This window comes from Cetorhinus maximus, chromosome 8, assembly GCF_964194155.1.
Source record: "Cetorhinus maximus chromosome 8, sCetMax3.hap1.1, whole genome shotgun sequence".
In the NCBI taxonomy this organism is placed as follows: domain Eukaryota; kingdom Metazoa; phylum Chordata; class Chondrichthyes; order Lamniformes; family Cetorhinidae; genus Cetorhinus; species Cetorhinus maximus.
Genome location: NC_135886.1, coordinates 115,796,761 through 115,820,431, shown reverse-complemented (window position 1 = coordinate 115,820,431; position 23,671 = coordinate 115,796,761). Strand labels below are relative to the sequence as shown.

The following is a 23,671-nucleotide window of genomic DNA, read 5'->3' as shown; positions in this document are numbered from 1 at the left end:
ACTCCAGCTGATGGATCAATCAAAATAAACACACAATATGTGCATCTATTAATACACAAGCTTCTGCAAATACTAAGTACAGCCTAAGAAAAGTCAAAAAGCAGAAGTAGGAAGAAAAACGCTCATCACAACTGGTATCATCTCAATGTAATTACTAATATAACAGATTCACACTAACAGAGTTGCTACTGGCAGCAGAAACCTACAAGCTGCAAAATGCGAATCAGATCCATCTCACATCTGCTTTATTTCCATTCTTTTCTCTCTTACCCTTTTGCGATCTTTTCTTTCTTTATCTTCTTTCTTTTCCCTCTCTCTTGATCGATCCCTCAACTTTTCCACCTCTTTCTTCTCCACCTCCCTTTCTTTGCTCTTTGACTGTGTGCCTGTACTATGGTTGGTGTGATGCGGGCTATGGTGCTGTTGAAAATGATGTAATGCATACTTATGATCACAATGTCTCAACTGAACTAAATGGCATTCCATTAAGGTCAAATGAAACACACTTTTATACTGACACAATTTCAATGCAGAATACATTTGCTTGTTAGCTGACTTTAGATCATAAACACACATTCATATACAAGAGAAATTCCATTCAGGTCTACATCCAAAAGTCTTAAACAAATGGAGGAGTGAATAAAAGGAATTCATCTTAATGATTGAAGTGCAAAAATAAATTAATAATGAAATTACAATTGGTAGCTCAGCATCAATCAGTTGGAAAAAAAGCTTCACTTTGGATCTTAAATCAAAGCAACTTATTAAGCTGCCAGACAGAGGCACAATATTGTCCCAACGTTTTACAGCCACAACCAAATCCCTAGAAATTCCAAAGGACTGACATTGAGACCTATTTTAGCATCAAGTTTCATATCAGATCCCACCAATTAGCATGTTTTTTTCAATATTTATCATATATTTGTCCCCACATCCAAGCAGTATTTAGTACAAACACAATCTCCCAGAAGTGGTTTATACAATAGGTTATTATAAAGATCACTCAAAAATTGTCTCAGGAAATTTCTGATTAAATATTCATAAAAAGGGTTGGGGCGGGGGGAAAGAGAGAGAGAAACACAATATTTAATTTCCAGGACGAGTGGCATCAGGTAACCAAAGCCAAATTTCATTTTTATTATATGGCATTCAAATAATTTTTAGGTGTTCTGGGGATCGCATTGGTTTTTCACAAAATAATGAACTGCAATGTCCTTGGTAAATTCCAAATGATAAAATGCTGAATAACTATAGCTATTTTTTAAGGACTTATATATTCATAGCAAATGTAAGTGCATCAATGCAGGCCACAATACTCCATTTATATTATTACACACTATTACACAATATATTCTACATTTGTTTACAAGTAATAAACTACAGCACAAATTAACCCATAAAGCATTAGTAACTGCCCACACTTAAGAAATATGTACTTTGCCCAGATGGTCATTCTTTGAGAGTTCAGACAGTGTTGGCAGGATATCTCATCATGAAAGCCATCACAGCTGAGCCAGACCCAATCTTCTATACCAAGAATACTGCCTGATTTTCCCTTTCTTAGCCTGAGGGGATGGTAAGGGAGGGAAGGAAGATGTAAGCTCAACTGTTGAGCCCTGCTTAAATTCATGAAATGCAGTGCAGACAGGGAACTGAAAATGAAATCTTATAGTTATCATGGGTTAATAGTACATCGTGATGCCTTTGGCAGATAGGGCAACAACTCCATAAGTAAGTGTCTAAACATCAAAGCTCAAGGTGAACAGCAGCTGATGAAATAAACAAGCTACATTTCATTAAAACAAGAATTTGGCCCTTGTGCCTTTATCCCTTTTGTACTGCATACCAAGAGATTGTTGTACCTAAACACCAAAACAAACATAAAAAAGGATAATTTCACTTAGAAGGCACAATTTTTCTAGGGTTTACATACCAAGTGGTTTCCAATTTTAAATTTATAATGCAAAAATATGAAAATGTTATTCTGTGACAGGTCCAGTATGCTAAAACATTTTGCACCAATGTAAAATATTGATGAGGATACCAAGTGAAAAAGTTGAATACAAGAGAATTCAGGTCTTTAACCAGCCTAATTCTGTCCTTGCATAAGGAGAACACAAACTTTATTTTACTCATTTTTCTTGATCCTTCAGTCAATACACTGGAACTTACACTGTCAGCCTATTTCATTTGGAAAGCTCATAAATCACTATTTCCTGATGCTTTGTAATTGAAGCTGAATTTTAACACAACAATATATATATGATTATAAAAGTAACATGAACTGGAAAACAACATACCATCTTAAGAAACAATGAGGAATTTAGTATGCTATATCAAATGAAACAAGATCTATCTTAAGAGATGTAAAAGGTACTTAAATGCCAAATACTGTGGATGCTGGAGATCTGGAATAAAAACAAAGTGCTGTAAAAACTCAGCAGGTCTGACAGCATCTGAAGAGAAACACAGTTAACGTTTTGAGTTTAAAATGACTCTTCATTGTCCTAGCCAACCTTTATCCCTCAATCAACATCACAAAAAGATTATCTGGTCATTATCACATTGCTGTTAATGAGAAAATGCACGACATTGTTGGAATGGGAGCCAATATAGGTCATGGGTGACAAGGACATGCTGTTATTTAGGATAAGAGCAGCAGAATTTTGGTTGAGCTCAAATTTATGGAAGTTGGAAGATGAGGGGGTCAGCCAAAAGATCATTGGAATAGCCAAGCTGAGAGTAAAAAAGGATTAAAAAACTGTTAAAACTGTTTTTGATGGCTCTGGTTGAGGCAGGAAGTTTGGTTGTGGCACTGAGAAAACTTCCCACTCTTTGTATAATTTAAAGAATTATTTTAGGTAGATACTGAGCAAACAGATAAAGGCTCATTTAACATCTCAACCGAAAGTTGGCACCTTCAATAATTCATCACTACACTGAAGCGCCAATTTAGATTTTATATCCAGATCATGGAATTGGGGATGGAATCTATAATCTACGACTTCAGTGGTAACTGTACCGCTAATTAAGTCAAACAGGTACACACCTTTCATTTAAAAGCTATCTTTTCTGTTCCCTCGCCATTGAAACCCATCATCATTGTGTTTTTTTTAAATTATTTTTGCAAAATGTTTCTGCTTCTGTAGAAGATGTTTCTCTACGACAAAAGGTGCTGTTATAAATGCAAATGGCAATTGGCCTGTATTTGAAATACAAAAGCATATTCCTCAAATCGGGAATCATATAGATTAAAAATCAGAAAATAAATTTAAGGGCAAGATGATTAACTCTCCCAAATCACTTGTCCCTCCAACCAATCTTTGTTAAAGAAAAACCTTGCTTAGACATTTAGGTTACCTTAGCACTCTGTTGAAGTTTAAGCTAGGGAGTGAATAAAAGCCTTAATCTTAGACCAACAGGAAGAAATGTGTTTACTTCTGTAACAGTGAAATTTACACTTAAGGTCACCTATATAAAGCTGACACCCATCCTTTGCAACCAGATGTCAAGATCCCAGGCAACAGCTGAGAGGATTCAATTCGAATTACTTGTATTCCATATTGTAGCTAGCATTCAGCCAGAATTTTGTCAAGAAAGGAAGAGGCTCCTGCAATTGACATCATTTATACATAAATTAGACAGCAAAGTCGGGTGAGGAACAGATGCGCAGTTAAAATCTAATATCCAAAAGTTGCTGTCTGTGTCAGGCTGACTGCTATATCATTATCTTTGTGAAAATGGCATCTCGTTGCCTGCCCAACATGCACTGAATGGCATGTAGCTGCTATATTTGCACATTGGATACGAACTAAATCTGCTGCAGACGTTTCCAGATAGCAATTACAAAGATAAGTCTCCTTTTAACAATATAATGTGTTAATGACTGCCAATTAGGCTCTCCGGCACCAAAAATTGAATATTATTTAGGTTTTTGAAATCAGTAAAATTTAAAGAAATGTCAAATGTAAATTATGTTCTTATTTTATTTTTCATTTGCCTCTTCTTGCCTTTCTTTGCCTGATTAGACATTGAACTCAACCCCTTTAATCCACCCTCCTTCTCAGTCCTTCTGCTATTTATTTCCCAATCGTTAAACCTTATGGTTAACTGGTTCTTGGTTGCCTGTTCACTCAAGGGCAATTAAGGATGGGCAATAAATGCTGCCCAGCCAGTGATGCGCACATCCCGTGAAAGAATAAAAATAACCTCAAGATGCCATTCCCCCTAACAGCGCAGTTATTGAGCAACTTTGTGGGTAAAATATTTTGAGTTTTAGTATGTAGAGGCAAGTCTCACAACTGCCCTATATCAAAATGTGGTCCATTATGTATTATAGGAGTATAGAAAAGTTAGAGCTCAACACTTGGATATAACAGCAGAAAATAAAGGCTCCTGAGCCAGTTTGAACAGAAGACACCCACAATCATTACTTCTCATTCAAAGGTCGTTGCTAAAGTTACAGGGCAAAATAATAGGTGCTGGATCTATCTTGAAAAGGCTAATGTATGTGAGCTGATTCAAGGTGAAAGCTCCCAGCACGCCCATCTCAACAGCAACAGCACTACCAGAGTACTGATTTGATTGACAACCCCTAGAGCCTGAACCCTGGTTTAATTTTTCTGCTGGTTCAAGTCATCAGGAAAGCAGCCGCCTTCAAATTATGGGTGGCTATAACAGATAATTTCATTCAAAGATGTTGTGAAACCTTTCTGTGGATTCCAGCAGCTCTAATACAGAGCATAGAAAAGCATAGGGTAAATAAAATTTGCAGTTCCATTTCAGATATAGTTATTTTTCATGCAAGCTGGAGGCTTGAGGGGCAAAAGAAAGAGATGGGGTGATAAAGGGAGAGTGGTAGTGAAAGTCAGTTGAGAGGGAAAAAAATGGAGAATATAAAAAGAAAACCAAAGGAAAGAGAAAGAAAAAAGCAAAGAGCAACAAGAGATAGAATACAAAGAGAAAGAAAAGTTGGTTGTTGAGAGTTTTTTTACTTTTCTGGGAGATCTAATGAGGAATTGTCATTTTTGCTAAACCAACAAAGCTAATAACAGGTTTCTTTTAACTTTACAATGAAACAGTAGAAACAGTGCTGCTCCTTTTTCAAATAAACACCATAACACATTCCTTAGAACAATTAGCTGAAAAAAGCTCAAAACCCAAGTGCAGCATCAGTAACTGTCATACTTACGGATAACCTGAAATTTGAATCCATTGCCGACGCCTTTTGAAAAGAACTATGACTACAATGTGGCAATTATCTACTTAAACGATCTCACTGAGTTGCCAGGATGTTTCAGCAGATCCCATCAGTGAAACTGTCAGAAGTGAAAGTCACCCAAGCAACCTGCACAATGCTTAAGAGGAGAAACTGTCAAGTGTTTTTTCTAAAACGCCAACCCTTCAAACATCTTAGTTTAAAAAAAAGTGATATTGTCTTTCGTAAGCTTGCTGGTTCTTCAATTGCAATAGTATATACTGATGGCATGAAAGTGTGTGTTAGCAACACAAGAGGCAAATATAGAATGATGTGAAAATTTCTTAGATGGACTTGTAAATTACTCTGAATTTCCCAGTTGATGTATTTATAAACTTACCTATGGAATGCAAAATAAAAGCTAAATTAAGAAAAATATTCAGATGTTGGCATGTACCAAGTCAACTTTTTTTCAAAAGATGTCTATACAATGTAATCATGTACACGTTTAATTTTCCAGATATATTAAGATATTGATTCTTAAATAAAATTATGGTTAATAACTACACTTGTATATTGATCATACCAATAGGCCAACTTGAATTGACTGAATAGCAGCTTTTTAAAAAGATACATAAACAAAAAACTATCAGGACAAGCATACCGTACGCAGTACAAAGCCATACAGACTGGAGACCTATGTTTTCATTAGTCTGCACTGAATTAACCAATATGAACTAGCTGGTTTCATTGCAGTCGGGGTGCAGGATTGGCTACTGCACACTCAGGCTTCAGGAGGAAAAAGCTTCGCTAGATTTATTCTTCAGTTGCAAGTACATACATGCAAATCTTAGGAAGGGACAGCCTTACACTGGCTGTGAATAGGATGCCACATTTCTGTGGCTTACAAATGAAGAGTGGTGACTAGAGTGAGATAGGGCCTGTGACATTACACTAAACTCGAGTTACTGCCTTTGGGAGAAGCAGAATAAGGTGTTAAACTGAAGGAAAATTTTGAAGGGGATAACAGGGCACTGATATGCAGTACATAATTTTATAAGTTCCATAATTTTAATAGTCTGGTCAGGATATTTACTCTCAGTGTAAGCATGTTAAAAAAAGTGTTAACAAAATCAAGTTGCACCATTATATAATTTAAACCAATTAGATGAAAGGACTATTACTTGGCATGCTGAGAAGATAGACAAGAATACTGAACTATTTATTTCATGCACGAGTCTCTGTTTTACATCCAACTAAGAAGCTTTCAAAGTAGCAAAATAAACTGTTTAAGTAGAAAACAGCTGTTTTGAAAACTGCTTATGTAAAAAGCACTAAAATTTTATACACTTACATGGTGGTATGTGAAACATTAAATAAGATAATACCCAGTCCTGCAATTCAAATTACACAGTCTAAGTCTTCATTGTCCAAGATGACACTCGCTGCCACAAGCAAAATATTTTAAATGTGAATAAAATCATTCTCCATCAATAACGTAAAGCACAGGTGGGACTGTGATTGAAAGTACAACTTATCATGGGGTTGTGATAAACTAATAAACTGAAGTCCACATTACTATTACAACCCTTCAATAAGCTATTGCTTATAACAAATTGTCATCCCATATTGTACTAAGATAGGTGCACTGAGTATTGACTGAAGATTTTTCCTACAGGTCATGTTAGTATCTATAATATGCACTATGTAAAGCACCTTTTTGAAAGTACAGAAAGATGCATACAAAGCAATAAAAATACAGATGAACAAAAATTCAGCAGTTAATAACAATAAATTCAGATATAAGTTGCAATTCAACAGAATTATAATAGCAACAGAAAATAACAAGGGTGTTGAAATACTTTCTTCACATCAGGTTCTAACAAGTGATGGCCGTGGTCAAATTACAGGTGCACAGCACTTTTGGCTCAAGAATCAAGAAGCAGACATTATGTTACCAAGAAGCTTAGTAGTAAATGTCTGTAAGGCACCCGGTCAAAATGGATAAACCTATAATCATCACGGAAATGAGGAAGGAAAGAAATAGGAAGGAGCTTTATTAAAAAAAAATATGGAATTCTATAAATTCTGGAGTAATAACTTAGTAAGATAGTAAATAATCTCCCCATATTAAAGAGAAAGTAATGAGCGAATTAGCCCAACAGCTCTAATGAAGGATTTACATAAAAGGTGCTATCAAACTTTCAACAGGCAACTGTGAGAGTGGAAGAGGGTTACTTAATGTACACAACTTACTTGTATTTTAAAAGGCATCCAATAAAGTGGCATATGTAAGCTTCGAGAGGAGGTTAAAATTCATGGAATTCATAGAATATTAGCAAAATATATCAAATCTGACTTAGCAACAGAATACACAATCAAAAATTTCAATAGAAAAGAAGCATTTTCCCATTGTGCCTGTGCTGGTTCCACAAAGGAGCTATCACAATTCCATTCCTCTGTTGATTCCACATATTGTTTAGTATTTTGCCTATGGATTGAATGGGGAAAAAAGTTGCCTAGCAGTGACTGATAAGAGTTCTACAGTGGTCTGTTCTTTATTTCCAGATGCTCATACTTATAATAAGCAACTTGAAAGATATTACTTGATTAAGAAAATGCAAGCTGCATGCTCAGATGTCTAAGGTAAAATGCACTGCAAAAATATTTGGATCAGGTAAGTTTGGGCAAAGCAACAGCAATTGACTTTAATGTCCTTTGGTAAAGGCTAAGAGGGAAAGACTTAGCATGATTAAGTATTAAAGGTTTTCAGTCAATATTCAAATTTGTCAACTGTAAAACATGGTCAACTACAAACATTGCCAGGGTGTTGCATGCAGCCAAAGGTCTTAAGGGTCAGAGTACAGGTCATAAATGAAGACACATTTGAAGTTATCTTTGGCATCCAACATTCAAAAGTACATGGATACTTTGGGCAGAGTTCAGCAAGAGTGACAGTGTTAAGATCGTACAAGTGATCAATTTTGTCAAGTAGGCTTTGAGAATGTAAAGATCCATAACATTTTTGAAGTTCTGCTCTTTTGCTTTTGGAAATCAGGATGCATTTGTACAGAATTTTCCTTTGGGATATTAAGGCAGAGAATGTTTCTCTTCTCACTTGAACTAAGAGGTCATACCCATCAGGGAACACTGAAAGGCTATGGCTCTTTTCTCCAGAAAAGAATTATAGAGGTTTATTAAATTATGATAGGATAGATGTACAGAAAATATTTCCATTTGTGGAGTCCAAAAACAGGGACCAGAAACACAAAATATTCACTAATAAATCCAAAAGGGAATTCAGAAAGAACTTTCTGATCCAGAGTGTGAAACTCATCATATTATGAAGTAGCTGAAGTAAATAGCACTGCTGTATTTAATGAAAAGCTATAGACATGAAGAAAAGAATACAAAATTATGTTGTTGGAAGAATGGGAGGAGGAAAAGGAGCATAAACATAGGTATGGACCAGTTAAACCTAAAGGCTGGTTCTGTCCTGGACATTGTATGTTTTATGTGTTATGAGGAAAGGTTGAGCTTATATACATTGGCGTGTACTAGGATAAGAGGTGATCTTCCTGAAACATATAAGATTCTGAGGGGGCTTGACAGGGTAGATGCTGAAAGGAGGTTTTCCTTCATGGGAATCTGGAACTAGGAGGCTCAGTTTCAGAATAAGGAGTCATCCACTTAAGACAGAAATGAGGAGCTTGTTCTTTTCTCAGAGGGTTAAGAATCTTTGGAATACTCTAACTTAGAGAGCTGCGGAGGCTAATTCTATGAATATATTCAAGGCTGAGATTTTTGAACCATAGTGAAGTCAAAGATTATGGGGAACAGGCAAGAAAATGGAAGTGAAGCCAAAATCAGGTCAGTCTTAACCTCATTGAAAGGTAGGGCAGACACAGTCACGTGGCCTACTCCTGCTCCTTTTGCTTAATTTAAGTCCGTAGGACTACCATCCATCACTGCAGCCATTATAATTTAGAATTATGCACTATTAAAGAAATCCTGGTAGAGTAGAAATTTAATTGCTTCACAGTTTACTTGACAAAAATGAACCATTCTGTACTGCATTCCAGTTCTCTCATCACACACACTTCTTTTTTGGCAGACGATGCTTTATTCATATTTGTATTGTCTATAGTATTGTCTACATTTCCATGAGGTTTGATGTCATGAGTTTTGTGGTGCTGACGGATTTGTTGATAGCAATGCTCCCTACCAACATGGGAAAAGCACTAAGCCAGGGGAATTTTTAAAAAATTCAAATCCAGCAGCAAATAAATGCAAAGTGCTTCTTGCAGAAGGCAAGTCACTGGGGCTGTGCTGGGTACAGACAATTTCAGCAGGTGAGTTCAACATTTGCAACTGGTATGAATATCATTATCATCACTGACTCAAACAGAGTCCAATTAAGTGTTTTTACCCCCCAATTAAGGCATTTTCCTGATCAATTCACAAAAAAAGTTTTGCAACCAATCAATAAGCCTACTACAATTATGAATAAGCAATGATCAGCAATTTAGTAATGCATACTACATTGCAGAAACAGGGTGGAGTGAAGAACTGATAAGGGGCTCAACATAATTCAGAAACAGACATTGTATATCATTCACAAACTTATTTTCTTGATCTTCCAAGTTCACTGTTTGGTTTAATAATTGCTGAGTGCTGTACTAGAAAACATTACAATAGAACTGGAATTGTCCCACAGGATTCAATAGTGAATGGTGAACTGTCAAAAATAACAACTTTTGTGAAAATAATCTTGAAACTCAATGATCGAGAAAAGATTTCTTAGTGCCCACTCATTTTAAGCATCATTCAAAAACTATGCATAAAATACACTGCGCATCGTTGCATTTTTAAGAAATTAAAGAGTTTTGTTTCAAACTGAATCATACCTCAATCACTGTAAATTTCAATTCCTCCAGTCCCAATACATTCTATGAACAACCAGCAGACCAGCTACACAAATTTATAGTACGACGCTCCTCAAAGGTTTTCAAAATTGCACATTGGTCTTAAACACACTCATAACACCTTGAAGAGAGAGTCAAATTTTAATGTAGCATTTTATCCCTTTCCTTGTAATGGAAACACAACAAAGAGAAAAATGGGCAACATGGCACCAATTTAAATTGATATATGTGAATTGCGCCAATTTTCTTCTCTTGTATTCTATCCAAAGGTTTCATAAAAACACCTAAGCTAATTATAAGTCCACAAATATAACAGCTAAACAAACAAAAAGCTGTGTTGATTGCAATCATGGGTACAAATGCTGCTCACACTGCACAACCATTCCTTGTAAAGGATACCAGAGAGAAGCTGGAGGGTTTATGGATAAAATTACCTGAATAAAACATGAAAAATAATGCACCGAACAAGGCATAAATTGAGTACCATAAAATGTCACAATTATGAAGTTCACAAGGTTTTTGTGTTTTAAGTCTTTAAATTTTCGCTTCATGGAGGGGGTCATTTCACCTAGTAAACCTGGTGGTTTGATTGTTAGAGATCAAAGGAAGGCTTAGATCGTTTTACTGAGAAGGAGGTACAAGGTCTTTGTGGCTGGAGGCACTGGCATTAGTCTCAATTTACAATTAGTGAATTACGAGTCTCCCAAAGTTGCAGAAAGGCGTTGAAGGTACCAGGGTGTAAACAGTTGTGGAGTAAACTGTCCACTTATTTCTAAGATGAAAGGGAGTGGAGGTCAAGAATGACTAATTAGCATTTCTACCTTGATACAAAGTTAATGGGCAGAATTTTCTGCCTGCCGGGTGGGCAGGCCCAATCCAATCTCCGGCGGGCGGGGAGCTGATACCCGCCGGAGAAGCGGGCCCTACCGCCATTTTACGTGGACGGGCCAAAGCCCACCCAGCGTGACGTCCGCCGGGAAGCACTGTGCGCTCCCTGTGCAGGCGGGGGGGGGAGGGGGAAGGATTCCTCAAAAGCGAGTGTGCGCTCTTTTGCGCATGCGCACGAAAGAGCGCACAACTTCCTGAGGCTAAGTGCTGCCTCAGGGAGATTGCTGACACTTTTAAAAACATTAAAAATAGAAAGAAAAAAAATCCTTAACATGTCCCCCTCATGAGACAATGTCACATGAGATGGGACATGTTCATAAATTACACTAAAACTTTATTAAACTGTTTAAAACCCTACATGAAACCTCATCCCACCAGTGGATGAGGTTTCAAGTTTTTTCTATTGCCCGCCAGGGCTTCTGGCCTGCCCCCCAACCTTAAGGTTGGACGGGTAGGTCCTTTAATTGTTTTAATGATTCTGTCAATGGCCTCAATTGGCCATTGACAGGTCGGCGGGCACACAGCTGATTTTGCTGTGCCCCTGCCTTCCTGAAAATTGAAATGGGGTGGGATGACGTCGGGGCTTCCCCCCGTCATCCCGTGTCATTTTACACGTCTGCTCACCGACGGCAAAATTCAGCCCATGTGTTTCATGTTGCCATGGGCAAGAGGGCAGAAGAAGCAACTTTTGAGATCAGGTTACAGCCTTCCCTATAAATCAATGAATATCACAGATGGACAGCAATTTTGTGTGGTCAGCAGACAGAAGAAGTTGCTTTGCTTTTGCGAGCTACCATAGCTGAATTTGGGAAGGAGATTGTCTCTAGTCAGAGAGATGCATCCTAAAGTCATCTAAGGTTTTTTCCAGGAGATGAATCCTGGCATGACCTGGGAAAGAATCATCCAGCACTGTCTTAAGACTATTTCCGCGTTGGCCAAAAAATTTCAGACAACGGAAAATCACAGCAAATTTCTTCCAAGTCACTTTGCTGCGAAACAAAAATGGTTAGTGAGATATGTGATACAAGGGAAAATATTTTATATAGTGTATCTTCTGACAAAATAAACAGAAACAGGTGAGAACGGTTGGTTTATAGGAGACTTTAACTTGTCTTATGATCCAGATGCTTCAAGTAGCCAGATGAGGGGAGAAAAATTACCTTGAGGTTTTCAAGAAAATCATCAATCTGATTTGACAATTGTGTCCCAGCTAACAGACTAAGAAAATGAATGGTACACAAGAATGTATAATAATAGTCACTAAATTTGGGAAACTAAAAAGGCGTATAAAAGATGTGTTAGCAGTACAGAGAAGAACATTTAGGTCAACCAGAATAGTTAAATTTCATTCAAATTAAACAATGTAACCTCTACTGACTTACTAATCATGTGAAGCCTTTTTTAACAACCCACTGAAGGACAGTTGCTGTTGGAACGATGGACTTCATTTACAAAGGCTCACGTGTGCTTTAAATGTCAAACCAAGCTAACAAGCAAGTGTACTTCATTAACAAAAACAGATTATACAAGACCAATTTGACAGTTGTCTTAGCTTATCCATATATTTTAAGCAGTATGAATACCAATTGAAAGTGCACTGTATCACAGGATTTACAATCACAATTATAAAGTTAATCTTGCACTTTGTAAGGGTACTTGTACACTTGTCTAGTTAATAAGATTTCAGCAAAAGGGCCATCATTCAAAAGGTTTTTTTTTGAGTATTTCCCCAAAACTTCATAAAAAACATTATAAAAGTCCACTATTTCCTTTCAATATATGGATTATTCAGATTATTTTAGCTATTTCGAAATATTGCTATAGCACAAAACCACAAAGACTGAGGCTCAATTTTAATGAATAAAACAGTCAGCTAATTAAGTGAGAACTTTCATTAGTCTATGATTGCTTTGCTCAGTGCCTCTATCATCGATACACCCCGAGTTTCCTCCCTTTCAGTGTTGACGGGGCTGGTTTCTTATGACATCCAGGTTAACTGGTGCCAATAGCAATCTTTCCCTATCTGCTGATACCTCACCCTCCCAGTATCTCACCCACTGGTTATTCTTCATAAGTGAATCTAAGCAAATCGCACTGGTAGGCAATTCAACTGTGAAGGGCACCACAGTCAAGCCTGAACCTACCCTCGTGTGACATTCAAGTAGGTGCAGACATCGCTGGATAGCAATCAGGACTCAAAATGTTGCCGATTTGTTTTCTTTTCCCAAAGCTGAGCCCACCTGGAGCTGAATACTATCAGACTAAGAACCATGCAACTTTCAAGTTCCTGCTCTGTGCACAATGCTTAAAAACAACACCTTTAGCCATTTGGCCATTAGGCGACCAGGGCTCATTTTTAACAGGAGCAGATAATACTTCAAAAAGCAACAGAAAGTAAATACACAAAGAACACATAATTGGGCCAAAATGGGGCAACTGCCAGGAAAAAATCCTACTGCATATTTATAAACTAAGCAGCAGTGATAAAATTTTGAAAATTACAGCCAATAAAAGGATTACAAATGCTGTGTTTCTCACAAAAGTTCACCTATAAAAGTTTTGTCAAAATAAGGCTCAAGTGTCAAACCTTTGCTGATGATTCCTTGTGATCGCCGAGACCATCCTGTAGGAATGAATGGAGATGACAGATGAGCTGCAGCGCTTCTCAGATACCAGAGGACTTTGGGATGCAAGTTGACGACCATTCTAATGTCTTGCTGCTGACATGCAGTTACACCTTTAGGAACTAGGCTTTAGGAACTGTTAATGCTTACTGGACAAGATAGAAAGCTTGACAATAAGGCATTTTAAATCTGTGTTTCGGGAAACAGCTTACTATGATAGAAATGGCTTCTCAAACTCACTTATTTAAATCTGCATCTGATGCTTTAGTTGTTCACAACTGTACTGTATATATTAACAATCTTGCTAATTTACATCAATTTACAAACCAATTACGGAATAAAACTCCCTGAAATGCATGATTACAATATTTAATATAAAATTTTACTAGAAACAAATATACACAATTAAATATCAAATAAGTTAACTATGTCTTTAAATCTGATGTTATAGAATACTGTTTCCCGTGTAAGTATACTAAGTGAACAATTAACTTCAATGCAAAATATGTTAATTTTGTAAATAGGTGCAGCTGAACAAACCACAATGGGCTCTTTAACCTCCCTTCCAGTGCACTGCATCCAGGAATTGGAACTTACAGCTCGAAGTTTCAACCCACTGCAAACTCAAGGATTCGTGGGGGTTCATCTACATTAAAATAAATACAGCAAACGGTGCAAGGAAGCATCTGCCCTGATTCTTCTATTAGGATACACCCACGTTTCGTGCTGCGTAGAATGCCATGGGCCCTCTTGGCTGGAAGGCGGGCTTTGCTGCCATATCTGCTTTTTCCTAAGGCAGGATTCAAAAGGCTGGCACCCCCAAGGGAAAACAAACCCATGAAGGGAAGATACTAACAACAGCTGCATGCTGATAGAATTTACACAACTACAGGAGATCTGAGCACCAAGGAGATATTAAAGACTTTAATGGAATCCCCTCCATTACTTCCTTCCTAGAAGGTACGAATTGGTAGTATGCTCATCAGCCGGCCTGATGAATCCAGAGGTATGCGGTAATTCTGAACACCTTCAACATTCTTCAGTGCTGAAACACTCTTCACTCTCAGCGCTGACACCTTTTTTGCGACTCCTCTTTGAAGCTATTTTGCTTGAAGCATTATTGCACTCCAAAAACTGACCACTTAATATAATTTGAGGCACTTCGGAGAAAAATCTCTTGCATTTTCCTCTTACTATTTATAATTTTCGCTAGGTCCTTGAAGCTTTTTTATATAAAATTTGCTTACAAAAAGTCCAATAAAGAAAACGAACGCATTTTCTATTTAAAAGAAACCTCCAGAGGCTCCATTGTGCACCTTGTATCACTTGAAGGAAGACGAATATTTCCAGAAAACCGGTATTCCAAACAGGACAGCCTAATATTGACGGTGCCTTCCTTAGGCTATACTAACCTTTACTGTAGCGGAATGTGATGGCGAAGAGTGGGAATCAAGCTTGCGCCGTTTTTGTTCTGGAACAGAAGTAGTATTGCACATTCTAGTTGCTGATTGTGACACATTGCAAATATGAAAAGAAAAATTATTTAACTAATTACTCTTTACACAATTCTCTTCCGCTATATTCCAAATGCATTATATTTAGTACCAATACAAATTATTGCCTATAAACAAGATACAGAACCTACAGATATTTGCTACATATGTGAAATATAACAGGGACGAGAAAACTATGAAAACGTTGGGTGCCTCAGAAATTTGACAAGGTCATTAGAAAGTTCACTGAATTAACATAGTAAAGTCAGTACCTGCAGGCTTAAATTAATTTTTTTTGAAAAAAGTTCTGAAAGAAGAGAACTGAAAGACCCAAGTCACGTCATGTTTAGTTGTAGACTCTACATTTTAATTCATTAAGCAAAAATTTATTCTGTGCAATTTTCAAATACAATAGGCATGATTAAACTTTCACAGCCTTTGCAGCAAGAGCAAAAAGAGGGCTATGTTGAAAGATTTTAAAAGCATCCTCAAGAAATTCTTGTTTATTTCGTGATTAGTTTCCCTATCCAATTATTCAACCGATGAAAGGCGACTGAAAAAAATTCAAATAAACAGCCTATATTTATAACTATTTGATCAAATGCCCAATTAACTTTTCAATTTGTTAAAATTTATATTATTTGTATCTGGTGTGTACTTCATTATATATTAGATTGATTAAAATTCATACACTTGCACAAAAACGTTCATGTGAAGGTTACTCCTATGAGGAAATCCATCATAGTAACTGTAATGCCTGTAGTTGGTGCTGTGATAGGAGTTTCCAAAGTTAAGGCTCATTAGACCTTGCCTGTCAGTGAGTCAGCGATATAATGGGTGATGTTTGTACATGTGTGAATAGGTTTAGAGTTTTAGTTATTGACTTTGGAGAAATGCAAGCTATGGGGAGCTATTTATAATCATAGAAAAGGAGTGCATACAGTGAAATAAGAAAGCGGACAGTGAAAGTAGAGCTAGACAATGTGCCTAAAAAACATGCAGACAGCTAATTAGATTGGATACTAAATCATCTGAGACACTTCACTCACTGGACTGGGCTTCTGGCAGATGTGTTAAGTATAAATGGACGATAAACTTTTTAGAAGGGATGTTACTGGGTGAAAGTGACACTGTGCCACATTGAGGAGAGGAGTAGGGGGATATATATAAATATCTAAATGACATGTCATAGGCCATCATAGCTTCCTAGCGGTTTGATTGCCCTGTGTAATTGAGGAGCAACTTCCCAGTTTTCTTCTCTTTCTTTGTGCCTCACCCAGGAGTTAGCTTTAGCTTTGATGTCAGCTATGACTTAGTTGTAGGCTTTGACTCAGATGTTCACGGGTTCAATTCCCGCTCCAGAGAATTTTGACATCATGGAGACTGACTCAGTAGTTTTGGGTGAAGATCTGAGAGGTGCTGCATTGTCAGAGGTGCTGCATTGTCAGAGGCACTGTGTTTCAGGTGATATATTGAACTAGAGGCCCTGCCTGCCTTTTCTAGTGGATGTAAAGCATCATGTGACACAATTCAAAGCGCAGCGGTTTTCTGCCAGACCTTTGGCTGACACTGATCCCTCACCCAACAACTCTAAACACAGATAATCTTATCAATATTATTTTATTCCTGCTGGTGCAATTTTTCTATCATCTGCTTGCCAGGTTTGCCTCTGTTACACAGCAAAGTCAGGTTGCCATGTTTGACTATAGTATAACAGTACTCAGTTTGAAAGTACTTAATTTGCTGTGAATCGCTCTGGGACATTAAAAGCATGTTCTCCTTCCATGGTACAGGTTTATTGAACTAGAATGCATCATCTCATGGATGAAGTGTGTCTGACTTATCTGCCCTTGTTACTGCTGGTATTACATTTTCATGTTTCAAACAACTCAAAAACAGGTTTTCAGCAAAAGGTATTTAGTCTTCCACTGACTGACGATTTTTGCTTCTAAAGCTTTTGCAATTTTTTCTATAACATCAAATACAAGTACGAAAAGCTTCTTAAAAGCATTGGTACAATTCAACAAGTGAAATATCTCACTTTAGCTGAATCCTTTGAATATTGTTTGATCTACAACCAAAAGCCTGCAGCAAGTCATAAAAAAAAAGTCGTTACAAATTAAGTACTGGAGATACTTTGCTGCTTGATCAGTACTAAATTAATCCTGTTTACCTGTACAAGTTCTTAAAAAAACTTACAAAAAGAGTAGAACGCAGTAACTTATTAACTCACCCCTATCAGATTCTGAAGATTCTGATCGTGGAACTGGGGACTTCAAGGACCCAGCAGCAGCTGATTTTTCTCCTTTAGTGCCTGAGTGGCTTTCTTTGGATTTGGCATCCTTGAGTGCATCTCTCTCCTTAGACGGTTCCTTTTCTTTCTCCTTTTCCGAGTGTGATTTTGCTTCTGCACAACTGGACGTCAACCTGGATTTATCATCCTTTGCAGTCTTCTCTTCCTTCCTGATTTTTTCTTTCTCTTTATCTTTGTCAGCTTTTGGTGTTTTTTCCTTGGTCTCCCGTACTTTTTCATCTTTGTTTGTTCGTTCTTCTTTTGATTTCTCCTTTGCATCTTTAGCTGTTGCTTTCGCCTCTGGAGGGACAGCTGGAGTCGTCTTCTCTTTCTTCTCCTTGTCTTTTTCTTTCCCACTTTTCTCTTTCTCTTCTTTTTCTTTCGTTACTTTGTTGCTGGAAAAGGATATAAAGTTCATCATCAAATTGTGCATTTGATTTGCAGTTTAACACAGTGTGCAAGTAGCGGATGGTTCAGATTCTTTTAGCAAAATTCAGTTTGAAATAATATTGATTGGTTGACATGTTAGATACGAGCGTACGAAATAGGAGTAGAAGGCAGCCATTTGGCTCCTCAAGCCTGCTTTGCCCTTCAATAAGATCATGGCTGATCTGTTCATGTTTCGAATTCCACATTCCCATCTACCTCTGATAACCTTTGATTTCCTTGCCTAACAAGAATCTATCTACCTCTGCCTTAAAAATATTCAATGACCTCACCTCCACCACCTTCGGGGGCAGAAGAGTTCTAAAGTCGCACAACCCTCAGAGAAAAAATTCCTCCTAATCTCTGTCTTCAAAGGGCAATCCCTAATTTTAAAACAGTGTCCCCGAGTCCTGAACTCACCCACAAGAGGAAACATCCTTTCCATGTCCACCTTGGCAAGACTATTCATGATCTTAAAAACTTCAATCAAGTCACCCCTCACTCTTCTAAACTCCAGTGGAAATAAGGCCAGTCTACCCAACCTTTCCTCATAAGACAACCCTCTCATTCCAGGTATCAATCTAGTAAACCTCTTTTGAACCATCTCCAACACATTTACATCCTTCCTTAAATGAGACCAAAACTGCACACAATATTCGAGATGTAGTCTCACCAATGTCCTGTATAACTGAAGCATAACATCCTTGCTTTTATAATAAAAGCAGAAAATGCTGTAAAAACTCAGCAGGTCTGACAGCATCTGTGGAGATACATAGTTAACATTTTGAGCCCGTATTTCCCACATCCGCAGTATTTTGCTTTTATCCTTACTTGTATGTTCAATTCCTCTCATAATAAAGGATAGCATTCCATTAGCCTTCTTAATTACTTGCTGTACCTGCATCCTAACTTTTTGCGATGCAAGCACGAGAACACCTATATCCCTCTGCATCTTGGAATTCTGCAGCCGTTCTCCATTTAAATAGCGCTTTGCTTTTTTATTCAGCCTACAAAAGTGAACAACTTCACATTTTCCTACATTATATTCCATCTGCCAGATTTTTGCCCACTCACTCAACCCATCTATATCCATCTGCAATCTCCTTATATCCTCTTCAACATATTTTCTTGCCTATCTTTGTGTCATCTGCAAATTTAGCTACCTGCCTTGGCTCCCCTCACATAAGTCATTGATATAAATTATAAAAAGTTGAGATCCTTGCAGGACTCCACTCGTCACATTCTGCCAATCAGGAAATGACCTATTTATGCTATTATATCATCCTCCCTGTTTTCTGCCAGCCAGCCAATCTTCTATCCATGTTATGATGTTATCCCCTACACCATGAGCTATTATTTTCCGCAACAATCTTTGATGTGGCACCTTATCAAATTCCTTCTGGAAATCCAAGTACAACACATCTACAGGCTCCTCTTTATCCACAATGCATGTTACCCCTCCAAAGAACTCCAATAAATTGGTTAAGCACGATTTCCTTTTCACAAAACCATGCTGATTGTTCCCGATTACCTGAGTTTCTCCAAGTGCCTAGCTATAACCTCTTTAATGATCGATTCCAACACCTTCCCCATGAGTTACTCTCCACAGACAGCAACGCACATTATTAAAAAATTAGGATTTATTGAAGTACTTATTCTTTTAAAAATGCAAATCCAGAAAAAAATTATCATTTTCCTACATCATGAAAAAGTAATCATTTGGTAAGACAACTGTATCGATTTTTGTGACCCCACTCAGCATTGTCAACTGATATTTTGATTCGAATTGTAAGTTTCTCACATTCCACTGAATTTTCCGGCAGTAACCTATATTTAGATAAAAATTCTGTCATCAAGTCAATCAAGTCCTTACAAAAAAAATTGAAACTTATTCAACAAAGGTAGACTATCTGTAGAATTACCTAAACCACAAAGGAGATACGCCATAATATTGCAGTCACATTATTGGACTGGTTATCCAAAGGCTTGTACTAATGATGCAGAGACAAGAGGCCAGATCCCAGGTCTCATCATAGCAGCTGGGGAATTTCAATTCAATTAATTAAAATAAATATGGAATTAAAAGCTAGTAATCAGTCATGTCCACAAAACCACTGGATTGTCATAAAAACCCACCTGGTTCGCTACTGTCCTTCAGGAAGAAAATCTGCAATCCTTACTTGATCTGGCCTATATGTGTCTCTACAGTCACAATGTGGTCAGCTCTTAACTGCCATCAGAAATGGCCCAGCAGGCCACTCAGTTATATTCAAGATGACAGTTCATCATTTCTTTCTTTCTTTGACAAGGTAAAGACCTGCATTTATATGGCACTTTTTACGACCACTGGACATCTCAAAGGGCTTTACAATGAAGTACCTTTGAAGTACAGTCAACGTTGTAATGTAGGAAATGTGGCAGCCAATATGCACACAGAAAGCTCCCACATAAAAAGCAATGTAATACGGGAGGATGATCTGTTTTTTGAGATATTGATCAAGGAATAAATATTGGCAAGGATCGGTGTTATTCAAAAAGGGAAGAATGGATAAACCAGGGAACTACAGGCCAGTCAGTCTAACCTCAGTGGTGGGGAAACTATTGGGAGCAATTCTGAGGGACAGAATTAATCTACACTTGGGAGAGGCAGGGATTAATCAAGAACAGTCAGCATGGTTTTGTTAAGGGAAGGTCATGTCTGACCAATTTGATTGAATTTTTTGACGAGGTGACCAGGTGTGTAGATGAGGGCAATGCATTTAACGAAGTCTACTTGGACTTCAGCAAGGCTTTTGATAAGGTCTCTCATGGGAGACTTAACGAAGTTAAGAGCCCAAGGGATCCAAGGCAATTTGGCAAATTGGATCCAGAATTGGCTGAGTGGCAGGAAGCAAAGGAATTGGCTGAGTGGCAGGAAGCAGAGGGTGATGGTCGAGGGGTGTTTTTGTGACTGGATGCCTGCGTCCAGCGGGGTTCTACAGGGTTCAGTGTTGGGTCCCTTGCTGTTTGTGGTATATATAAATGATTTAGACTTGAATGTAGATGGGTTGATCAGTAAGTTAGCAGATGACGTGAAAATTGGTTAGGTGGTAAATAGTGAGGAGGATAGCCTTAGATTACAGGAGGATATAAACAGGCTGGTCAGATGGGCTGATCAGTGGCAAATGGAATTCAATCCGGATAAGCGTGAGGTGATGCGCTTGGGCAGGACAAACAAGGCACGGGAATACACGATGAATGGTAGGACCCTGGGAAGCACCAAGGATCAGAGGGGCCTTGGTGTGCATGTCCCTAAAGGTAGCGGGACAGGTAGATAATGTGGTTATGAAGGCATATGGGATACTTGCCTTTATTAGCCGAGGCACTGAATATAAGAGCAAGGAGGTTATGCTGGAACTGTATAAAACACTAGTTAGGCCACAGCTAGAGTATTGCGTGCAGTTCTGGAATATCATTATAGGAAGGATGTGATTGCACTAGAGAGAGTGCAGAGGAGATTTACCAGGATGTCGCCTGGGCTGGAGAGTTTTAGTTATGAGGAGAGATTGGGTAGGCTGGGGTTATTTTCCCTGGAGCACAGGAGATTGAGGGGGAACATGATTGAGGTGTATTAAATTATGAGGGGCATAGATAGGGTAGATAGGAAGGAACTTTTCCCCTTGGTGGGGGGATCAATAACCAGGGGGCATAGATTTAAGGTAAGGGGCAGGAGGTTTAGAGGGGATGTGAGGAAGAAGTTTTTCACCCAGAGGGTCGTGGGAATCTGGAACTCACTGCCTGAAAGGGTGGTAAAGGCAGATACTCTCATAACATGTAAGAAGTATTTGGATGTGCACTTGCGATGCCATGGCATACAAGGCTATGGGCCTAGTGTTGGAAAATGGGATTAGAATAGTTAGGTGCTTGTTTGGCCAGCGCAAGCTAGATGGGCCGAAGGTCCTTTTTCTGTGCTGTAGACCTCTATGACTCTATGATACTGGGGGTAACACTCCTGCTCTACTTCAAAGTAGTGCCATGGGATCTTTTGCCTCCACCCAAGCAGTCAGATGAGGTCTTGGTTTAACCTTTCATCCAAAAGAAAGCCCCGCTGGTGCAATACTACCTCAGTTCTGCACTGGAGTGTCAGTCTTGATTTTGTGCTCAAGGGTCTTGAACCCAAAAACTTGTGATTCAGTGAGCAATGTGCTACAAACTGAGTCACATGCAATTACAGATGGGCAATAAGTCATGGCTAAATCCTGTGAGTGGATAAAAATATCCAAATGTCTGTGAAGTATTCATTATCAAGAGATTTATTTTTAATTTAAATTTCCACCATTCTTGTCTGCAGTTTGAGTCCCAAACCAAGGGCAGGACTCAGTTTATTCTAGGCTAATACTTCAAACAGCACTGAGAGATTCTCATTCATACAGGATGATAGATGCCTCAATAATAGAGAAATCCCATTGATTAGTTTAGGTGGATATTAAAGATATAATGGTGCTATTTGAAGAACAGAGTCCTACAGGCATTCTGGCCAGCAGTCCTTCCTTAGTCAATACCATATAAAAAGAAGTTAACTGGTATTACTGTATAAAGTGGCATGCTGTTGAAGCTTTTCATCTTGCACTCACCAGGACAGATTCACAAAAATGCCGATTCTAAAGGGAACAACAATTTATACTGCATGGGAAGAGAGTAGTGATTGGTTGGCAAGTGGAATCTGATTGGTAGAGACATTGCTATGGGGAACGCATCAGGGAACAGTTAAATGCCAAATTTTTGTTTAAATTCAAACCAGGCAGGTCAACTTTGATTGGTTACGGCATTGCCATGGGGAATGAACCAGGGAATGGCTGTCCCCCAGTTTAGTTGAAAAAGGCAGAATGCATGGACATGCTCTGTTTGCAAAGGATAGGGCCCTGTATGTGTGAACATATGTAGCTTCTAGTACACGTAACTGAGCCATACTGCGAGCCGAACTGGTAATCTCAAATTGGTTGTCAGTGTAATTCTCAGCACAATGAGGATTGTTTAGCAAGTGCTGTCCAAGCGCAGAATCCACTGGTATTCCATTTCATGGCCATTAACAGTTGTCACAAAAAGAATGGTTGCCATATTTGTGTAATTGCCATTGCACTTCATAAGAACATAAAAAATAAGAGTAGACCATATGGCTCCTCAAGCCTCCCCAGGTATTTAATATCATCACTGACCTTCTGCCTCAACTCCACTACCCCCCCGCTCTACTCCCTTGGTTCCTTGAGATTAAAAATGTATCTATCCCAGCCTTGAACATATTCAATGATGGCGCATCCATGAACCTGTGTAGTGAATTTCAAAGTTTACAAACCTCTGAATAAAGGAATTTCTCTCTTCCTCTGTCCTAAATAATGGACCCCTTACTTCAAAAGTAATTCATCACATGGAGCACTTTGAAATTTCAAAGTGATAAGACAACATGCAAATAAGTATTTAGCATAAAGCCAAACTGTTACCTATTTACAGCACTGCTTCCATTACTGGCTGTGACTTTAGGTGTTGCATTAGCAGCTTTGTTAGTAACTTTAATGGCACTCTGAGATTTCTCCTTCAATTTATCTGTTAAAAGAACAGAAAACATATTTTAGTTCATTACATTCAAGGTGAGTTTTTTGCAAGTTTTTTCCAAGAATACCAAGAATTTTTAAGAAAAGGTGAAAAATCAAACAAATATACTACATATCAATATCTAATTAATCATGACTTTAAGTCAATATCATGTTACATGAAGAAAAACTCCGCATGCATTTGCATTAGCCCAAAAACGACCAACTAATGGGATGTTCTGGGAATCCTAAAAGGTT

At 38.1% G+C, this 23,671-nt stretch overlaps 1 protein-coding gene across 1 annotated transcript in view; it reads right to left on the bottom strand.

The window, feature by feature from the left end:
* thoc2 (THO complex 2) overlaps positions 1 to 23,671 on the bottom strand; it is a 162,537-nt gene that overhangs the window by 13,001 nt on the left and 125,865 nt on the right. The window contains exons 30-34 of the mRNA XM_078547456.1: positions 23,324 to 23,426; positions 17,361 to 17,815; positions 15,047 to 15,105; positions 13,598 to 13,633; positions 271 to 420 (exon numbers count right to left, since the gene is read on the bottom strand). Of these exons, the coding sequence (XP_078403582.1) occupies positions 271 to 420; positions 13,598 to 13,633; positions 15,047 to 15,105; positions 17,361 to 17,815; positions 23,324 to 23,426 (803 nt within the window). The remainder of the gene's footprint in view (positions 1 to 270; positions 421 to 13,597; positions 13,634 to 15,046; positions 15,106 to 17,360; positions 17,816 to 23,323; positions 23,427 to 23,671) is intronic.